Raw genomic sequence first — 8953 nt, forward strand, 5'->3', positions numbered from 1 at the left:
GTGTTCATGTAATTCCCCTTCTCCTTCCCTCACTTTCAAACAAAAAACAAAACAAAAGGAAAAAAGAACTGCCGACCAAGGCATTGAAGCCGTTGGATTAAATGGATAAATGGGATCTGAAAAGCCATTTAGAGAGCCCAACTTTTTTTAATTGGACGTTGAGATCACCTCTTCGATGTTGCTAATTGGGGAGCAGATCATATGGTTTTGTGAGAAACAGGGGGTGCTAAATGGTAATGCCTCTCAATTCTCAAGACACATGTACCCCATCTTTAAACTTTGGAGAAATTGTAAAATTGGTCCTTCAATTTGACCATTTCACAAATAGCTTCATAAATTTTCAAAAGTGATAAAAACCTCCTTATAATGGAGAATATGCCAATCTAATAAATAACTAATTTCCTATAAATTTTGAGATCACTATGAAATTATATATTTATCCTAAAAAAAATTACAAATAAATATAAATAAAAGAAAGGAGAGTTGGGCCACCCCTCTTGCCAATCTAGGGTGGTAGACAGATCCGTATTCTCAATAATTTGCTGCTACCTAAAGCTTGTTTGGACAAGTGGGCTTTATATGAGCTTTCTCACATTTGGAGACCAAATTGTTTTTTGATTTTTGTTTTTTTTGTTTTTAATTTTATTTTATAAGTAATGTTATATATACTAAAAGGCGCAGAAGGACGCAACTCTAATATATATGAGGTATACAAGAGAATGCTTAAGTAGAAGAAGAAGAAAAAACAAGAAAGTTGTGAAAGTTAATCACTAACATAGCTAAGTAAGCAGCAGTCCCAATGAATAGGGAAAAGAACAAAAAAAAAAAAAAAAAAAAAAGACTTAGGCTCCTTCATAGACTTCTCAAAATCCTCAAAACATCTCACATTTCTCTTCCTCTACAAACACCACAAAAGGCAAAGAAGGACCATCTTCCACACCGTAGCACTACGAGAATGACCTCCAGTCCACCAACAGACAAACAAATTCGCCACGCTATTAGGCATAACCCAAGATAATCCAAAACGGCTAAGGATTGAATTGTTAGTAATTTGATAAATAAAACTGTTGAGAATTTCTATTCGTAACCGACCACTTCAGCACCCTTTTTCTTTCTTTCTTTTTTTAATTATATTTTTTTAGGATAAATATGTAAATTCAAAATGATTCCCACTGAAAAATGGTAAGACTTTGGACGGAGTGAGTTATTTATTACATAATCATATTGCACCAAGTGATATATCACATTTTATTTTTTAACCCTAAAGAACTAATATTTGTCAATGAATCAAACTTCATTTACCAATCTTGTAATCCCCCTTTAATCTAAAATCTATAAATCTCCCATTAAAAAGAAAAAGAAAAAGAAAAAATAAAACAAAGGTTGAAAGGTCCACTGGGCCATCATGGGCTCTGATCCGAGGAGTCTCTAAGGCCCAACCGAAGCATGAGTGTACAGTTGACCATATCTCGTGGCTCGTGAGGGTCGAACCATCCAGACTTCTCCACGCAAATATTGTGAACCTGTGTCTCCGAGTAGATCCAATTTTATCAAAAACCAGAATTTCCCGCCACTCCAGAAGTTAGCTTCCTCCACACACACAGACTTAACAAATGGAAAAGAAAGAGAAGAAAGGAAGCAAAGCAGTGATGGAAGCTGAGAAACGAAGGCTCCTTAGAGATAGAGAACCACTCTCCGACTCTACCAACCTCACCACCACCGCTGCCAGAGCCACTCGCAAACCCAATCTCTCATCAATCTTCACAAAATCGCTTCCCGGAACCAACCCTAGCGCGAATCTCACTGATGCCAATGATTTCAGAAACCCTAGCTCCGCTTCTACGCCGTCGAGGCAGGCCAAAGCTTCGTCCGCTCACGGTAATTTCGTCGTCGTAGCTTCCTTTTTGTCTCGGTTTTGGTTCTGCATTGAATTAGGGATTCTGAAGTAGGGTTTAGTTCGTGGTTGACTCTTTGTTCTTGGAATTTAATAGCAATTTTTGGGGGAATTGTTATTGTTTTCGGACACAGTTATTGTTCGTACAAATGTTAGGAACTGCATGGGTTTGGGATTTTGGTTTAGGAGGAATTGATTTACTAGTAGTCTAAATGTTGAATTATCTAGTGGAATTTACGATTTAGGTTCATGGGGTCGTTTGGCATTGCTTGTTTAGCTTAATAGTAGGGACTTTTGCTGCTCATTACTGAGTCTGAAACGCACATTTGAAGGCTCTAGCGTACTGATACGCTTCTATTATGGACTCCTAAAATGGGTTTTTCTTTTTCCTCTTGTGCTGGGTATAGTTACGGGTGATCGTGAGGTACCCGAGCCGTGTTCAGTTTACAGTCGTAGAGAGACTGCCCATAAAAAAAAGGGTAAAGCGAAGGCAATTGCCGTGCCTTTGAGTTGCCCTCCTGCAGTAAAGACTCGAAATATTCGGTACATTGCTTACTCTTTTTCTTGCATGCATTTTTGGTATTATCAGTTATTCAATTACAGTTCATATTTAAAAATTGTAGAAGATAGAGTAAGAAAATTGATCATGAATATAGCTTTGTGAAAAGCAGTAATGAGAAAGAAATTAACTGACATTATCAGTACTATGTATTGAGGTGGCTGTGGAAGTGTTATATACTGCATGCTGGTTGATAGGGTCTAATGGGTTCTTCAGTGTTACTGAGTCGTTTGTCCCAATTGTGCAATCACTGATCAAATTATTGCACAAAATTGGCATGAACCGGTGGGAGTTGAAGGCCTGAAAGGACCATGAGTCTCCTAGATGAGTAATATGCTGATGATACTCTGTGTTTACTAGTACCAGCAGTAATATTTCTGCAAATCCTATCTTATTGTGATGCTCTAGAAAGTGAAAACTGATCACTTGTTGAAAATAAAGACTTAGAGACAGTAAAAACTCGAAGTCTTATGCATGCACACAAACTGAAATCTCATAAGTTCCGATAGATGTGATGCTTGGAACGAATTTATATGCCCAGTGCACTGCTTTTTGTTGTGTCACTACAGGAAATTTGCTCTTTAGCGACGACCCTGAGTTGTCGCTAAAGGCCCACATGTCGTCGCTGATGGTCATCAGCGACGACTATGGTCGTCGCTCCCAGTCGTTGCAAGTAATCCGTCGTTAAAGACTAAACAGAATGTCGTCGTTGATAATTATTAACAGCGACGACAAATGCCGTCGCTAATAACTATCAAAGTTTGTCGTTGAAAATGCTTGTTAAAGTCAATGTCGTCGTTGATGACGCACACATTAGCGACGACATTTGTTGTCGCTGATGACTCACACATTAGCGACGACAATTGTCGTCGCTGATGACTCCCACATCAGCGACGACATTTGTCATCGCTGATGATGCACATATTAGCAACAACATTTAGCACACATCAGTGATGACATTTGTTGTCGTTAATGACCCACCCATCAGTGTTTCTAATGATCGTTGTCGTCAACATCAAATGCTTTTCTTTTTGGCCGATTAATGTTTTAAATTGGTTGGTATAAATGATCTAAACATAACAATATGTTAAAGCTTACTTAAGAACTCTTTCTAATTAAATATGTTAAAAGGTCTGAAACAGAGTTAATTACAAGTGAAGAAGTCACAAAAATGGCCCGAGAAAACTACATAATTGTCAAGTTTTTAAGTAAGTGCCAAAGAAGGCATACATCAACAACAATGTTCCTTGCGAAATTAAACTTCATATGTAGCTAAGCAGCAAAAAAAGGATTACAAAGAAGGCTTTCCAGATGTAAGAACTGATAACTTGTACGACTCATCAATACCATATGTAACTGCACGGAGAAGAAGAGCATATATTAGACAAGAAAACTCACACACAAAAAATGCACATACAAATACAACAATAGCCCAAATCAAATGATTTTCATTCTTTCACATCAACGATTTGTGTATGTATATGAACATTGCAGCACCTTCACCATGCCCGAATCCTCTTTGCAAAGTTCCAAAGTTGAGAAGTCCATATCGTATCATATCTTTGTACCTAGTTCATGTCTACCCAAAATAGCCCATATTGTGGATGTAAATGTCCACTGTCCCCAATCCCAAAGATAAAGGAAAATAACATTCCAAATCTTAATTTTGCAAGACCTCTAATACCAACATCTCTTATAAATCCAAGATTTTGGATCAACCTAATATGATTGAATTGAGCAGCAGAATTTGTGACAACATGTACAGTAAAGAACTTATCAACCAGGCAGTGAATTCAAGGCACATCATAACAATTTGAATCAATAGTGAAGAACGAGATTTATTTGAAGGGAAAAAATCTTTCCCTACATGGCACCTTAATAAAAACCAAATCAAATATCTAAAATGTGAAGACATAAAAATAGTTTATAGTGAAATATTCCAAAAACAGAGCAACATATATATAAGATGTGAGTAAATAACATGTTCATGGGTCCAAAGTTTATAAGAATTGAAGAAGGCTTCAATTCTCTGTTGTGTAATTAAAATATTTGAAAAATGCTTTGAAATGTCTATTTCTTCCACAAAATTGAAATACTTGAATGTACAAATTTGTCATTTTAATAATTCAACAAACAGCATTACATTGTATATCATAAGGGTATTATTAGAGTGTTAAACTTCACCAAGTGCAACTGTTTTCTTGTTAGATATATTAAAATATAATTTTATTTTTAATTTTTAATATTTCTCAATTGATACTTCAACATACCAAAGATCTTCAAAATCTATCCACAAGTGGAAAAATACAAATTATTATGGAAACATTTTGGGAAAATTGAAATATTGCTTAATAAATTTATATATTTCCTTAACCCAAATATAAAAATGGATATATGGACCGAGTGAAAAATCAAAAATCAAGAATATTTACCACATGATGAACTAACTAACAATAGGTGCGGAGAAAAAGAGGTTGAAAAAGAACAAGAAAGGAACAAATAAAATAGGGATAAAATATTTCTCCTCTTTTTTTAATGTAATTTTAATTATTTTGGCTGTTCAGCTCTGTTCTCTCTCTCTCACTCACTCTACTCTCCACTTTCATAAAACGATCTCCCATCAATCTAAAACCCCTATCAACCAACAAAAAAAAAATGAACCAATAAATGAAGGCATCATATCAAGCTATGATCCCAGACATATCATACACACCAAGGTCCACTTTTAATGAAGATAAATTAAATTATCATATGTTTTACCATCACAACCCAATATCTAAGAAAACCTAACCATCACATAATGTACGACTACACGCCCTCAACGTCCCTAACAAACCAAAGTTTATAAGTGCTCCAACTTCCCAAAAGAAACATTGGAATTTTCTGCAAATTACAAATGCATTTTTTCCTCCTTTTTTCAGTGAATAAGCACAACTTTTATGACCAAACAAAAACATTACAATCAACTCTCCTGTAAAAACTGGACCACAGTTGCTACAACAGCAACTCCACAAACACCAAACTACATTTCTGCAGAAACTACGATTTGAAAAAATGGTCTTAATATATCGACCAGCAATTGTTTTTTACTTGATGAGGATAGCAACCTGCATCTTATGGGGTGCATAATAACTATCTTACCTTCTTATTCTTTTCCTTTCTCACTTGGAACCAAATTCTTTCTGATCATTAGTACAAATCTATATATATATATATATATATATATATATATATATATATATATATATATATATATATATATATATAATCTTAAAATAGAAGTTAAACAAGAATTGCTTCTAAATCCTTTTCTTAATTCTTCATTTTCACACACCCTTTTAGAATTCCATGTCTAATTCGTGCTCTGTCCACCTATAATACCACGTAAATAACCAAAAATTTGATATTACATTTGAATAAAGTTTTGAATTCATATCAAAGAGTGGTGAAGATCTTCTTCAAAGTTAATCACATCGAAGTCCTCCGCACACAACAGAGCATGTTCAAGATAATTCAACTGACACTAGCAACAATTAAAGAAAACCCACGTATAATTCAATCAATTCAAGTATATCACAGTCAATGAGTAAGGCTGAAAGCATAGAATTCCCCCATTAAAGTCACAACAGAGCATTTTATAGATAATTCAACTAGCATCATCAATAATTACTCTACACCCACGACGAATTCAATCAATTCAAGTCCAATTCCAGCAATTGCTACAACAACAACTCCACAAACAGCAAACACATCGACTAAGGAAATCAACAAAATTCTAAACTGTCTAATATATAAGGGGGAAATTAGCTACTGCACTTGTTTTTCAACACATTGACCAAGGAAATTAAGACTCAACCAAAATCAAACTTCCATCCGAAAATCAATCATCCAAATTCCATCAAAGTAGTAAAGAAATCACAAAATGAGCAAAATTCTTACCCATTTTCATGTCTCTTTAAACATTCCAATCAAAATGAGCAATATTCACACCTTGTGTTCCTATAACATATAGAAAAGAAAACAAAGATGTCATTAGTAAAAAATTAGTTGCCCGGGTTCAATTAAAGCATAACGAAACATATCTATCACACAACCATTTTACCTAAAACACGTGACATTAGGAGATCAAATTGGCGCTTTGATTCTTGTCTAATTTCCTCTATTTGTTCATCTCTTTTTCTATCTTTTTCCACTAACTCATTTTGCAGTTCCTTTATTTGTTCATCTCTTTTTCTATCTTTTTCCACCAACTCATTTTGCAATTCCTCTATTTTTCTATTTGTTTCCTCCAACTCAAGGTTGAGTTGGGTGCCATATACTTGCGAAGAAAAGGATGTAGTAGGTATGACAAATTTTTCCATCCCTCTAACATGGCCAGAACGTTTCCCACCAAGAGCTTGTGTAAATATTTCATCTTCATCGACTTCTACCTCTTTGTTAGCCAACTTCTCTGGCATCAAATTCTGCAGAAGCAACCAAAATCAACTGGTTAGCCGTATAACAATGTGAGACAAGATATTAACAGAGAGCAGGAATTTCAACTACTTATGTATCGTTTTTCACACTGTGGAGTCACAAATTTCCCGTCTTTATTTGTGTGAGATATCTTATAGAAGTCAATTAGACTGGGCTCTTCTTCATCCTCTCCTGCCTACACATAATAGACATATAATTAACATATGCTTTAAACATAATCATTAAAATAATGTAATAGTATAAAATTGTTACCTCACTATGGCGATGATTAAGAAAAGATCTAGAGCCAGATGTGTGATTGGTCTTCAACTCCGATCTATTCTTCTTATTACGTGTGGACTTGTCCTGTGACAAATTTTCACTAAATTATTACAAAATTATACTCCTTTAGATTTGTTGTCAATTTAGTTTAAAAATATTTACCTTCCAGTCTTTGTTTTCAAATGACTCGCATATCTTAAGCTACATGGGCTGTGAGATAAGCTTTGGAACTTTTGTCTTCGCGATTGTTGAGTCTTTATCACCACCGAATTTAAGAAAATGACGGTGAAATCCATGACGAAGTGTTCTATAACTATTTGATAAAGCCAACTCAATAGATCCAATGTGGTTAGCCAGATTCTCGTCTAAAGTCCATTCAGCCTATATATTATAAATAACAATAGTCTTAACATTTTATATTATATGTAGTAAATAACATAACCTCAAACATTATAACTCACCAAAACACGAGCTCTTAACCGTTGCCGCTTACTTGGTGGGACATGAGTCCAAGAACTATGCCAGAGCTCGGCGTGTTCACGAACGACATGTGTCACCCTCCTACTAAAATAACTCGCATTTTTGCCTACAGGTCATCTTGCCTTGGGAGGGATTGTTATCTCAACAGGACGACCATCCTTAACAAGCTGATTGAACTTAGTGGATTTATTCGGACCTCTTTTCTTCTTGTTGGACATAACAGCTGTGAGACAAAATATGAAACATAGTTAGTATTTTTGGTGAAGTAGTTTGTTCATAGTCTATACAGTAACATAGACAAAATATGTGCACTTACAAGATGCATTGGAGGGTCCCTCAGTCATCGTCTGACATGGTGTTACATCAATTTCAAGAGGCACTTGTAATTCTAAACTTGCATTCTCAACTTCATCATTGAGATGCAATGGTGTAGAACGAGTCACGGACACACGCGATCTTCCTCGATTCATGATCTTCATTGCGTACAACTGATTCCACAATAAAAAAAATGAATAAGAAAATATGAAAATACAAACATATACAATAATTGAAAGATTGGTAACGAGACAAACAAATATGTATCCCGTATCATCTTACCATAGAATAAATATTCATTTACAATAATATTCAACACATATCATCGTCAGAGTCTGTATCAGAGTTGCAAGATAACTCCTCTTCATGAGCGGAGTCATCATTGAGGAACATGCTTTCATCATCAAGGTCTTGTTCATCATTAGAGCTTGTTTCGTGCCTCTCATTAGAGAAGCCATCATTGAGGAACATGCTTTCATCAAGGTGCACATATACTTCATCAATAGCTATTGGTTCCACATTATCTCTACGTAACGGAGTTAAGTCTACATTGTTTCCTTGTTGCACAGGTGCATTACCCTTAACAAATTCATCATCTTCTTCCTCGTCACCAATGCCTTCGTCATCTTCTTCAATCTCTCCCTCTAAAACAGTTGGAACATTGTATATGTTTCTATTGGTCACTTTTTGCACTACTTACCAATTACCACCCAATTTGGGATCTTTCAAGTAAAATACTTGTGAAGCTTGGCATGCTAGGATAAATGGGTCAGATGCATACCATGTACGAGATGTATTCACACTCGTAAAGTGCTCATCTGTTTGTATTCCCGTTCTATGCCCAACGTCCCACCAATCGCACTCAAATAGATACACGCGATTTTGATCATAACGTAACACCAAAATGTTCTTCAATTCACCATAGAATTCAATATCCTTCATGTTATGCTCACTTTGAACAACTATAC

The 8953-nt window shown here is 35.3% G+C and overlaps 1 protein-coding gene across 1 annotated transcript; it reads left to right on the forward strand.

The window, feature by feature from the left end:
* The first annotated feature begins 1506 nt into the window (after positions 1-1506).
* Positions 1507-3141, forward strand: LOC132188145 (uncharacterized). The gene is made up of 3 exons (XM_059602547.1): positions 1507-1878; positions 2302-2373; positions 3023-3141. The coding sequence occupies exons 1-3, from the start codon at positions 1614-1616 to the stop codon at positions 3139-3141; spliced, it is 456 nt and encodes a 151-aa protein (XP_059458530.1). The 5' UTR covers positions 1507-1613.
* The last annotated feature ends 5812 nt before the right edge of the window (positions 3142-8953 follow it).

Source organism: Corylus avellana, chromosome ca7 (genome assembly GCF_901000735.1).
Source record: "Corylus avellana chromosome ca7, CavTom2PMs-1.0".
NCBI classification, from domain to species: Eukaryota; Viridiplantae; Streptophyta; class Magnoliopsida; order Fagales; family Betulaceae; genus Corylus; species Corylus avellana.

What these genes read in the sequence shown, in the direction of transcription:
- LOC132188145 (XM_059602547.1), top strand. Translation starts at nt 1,614, where the DNA reads ATGGAAAAGAAAGAGAAGAAAGGAAGCAAAGCAGTGATGGAAGCTGAG. An exon ending in CAAAGCTTCGTCCGCTCACG is followed by an intron (nt 1,879 to 2,301) that starts GTAATTTCGTCG and finishes TGCTGGGTATAG; the next exon opens with TTACGGGTGATCGTGAGGTA. An exon ending in GACTGCCCATAAAAAAAAGG is followed by an intron (nt 2,374 to 3,022) that starts GTAAAGCGAAGG and finishes GTGTCACTACAG; the next exon opens with GAAATTTGCTCTTTAGCGAC.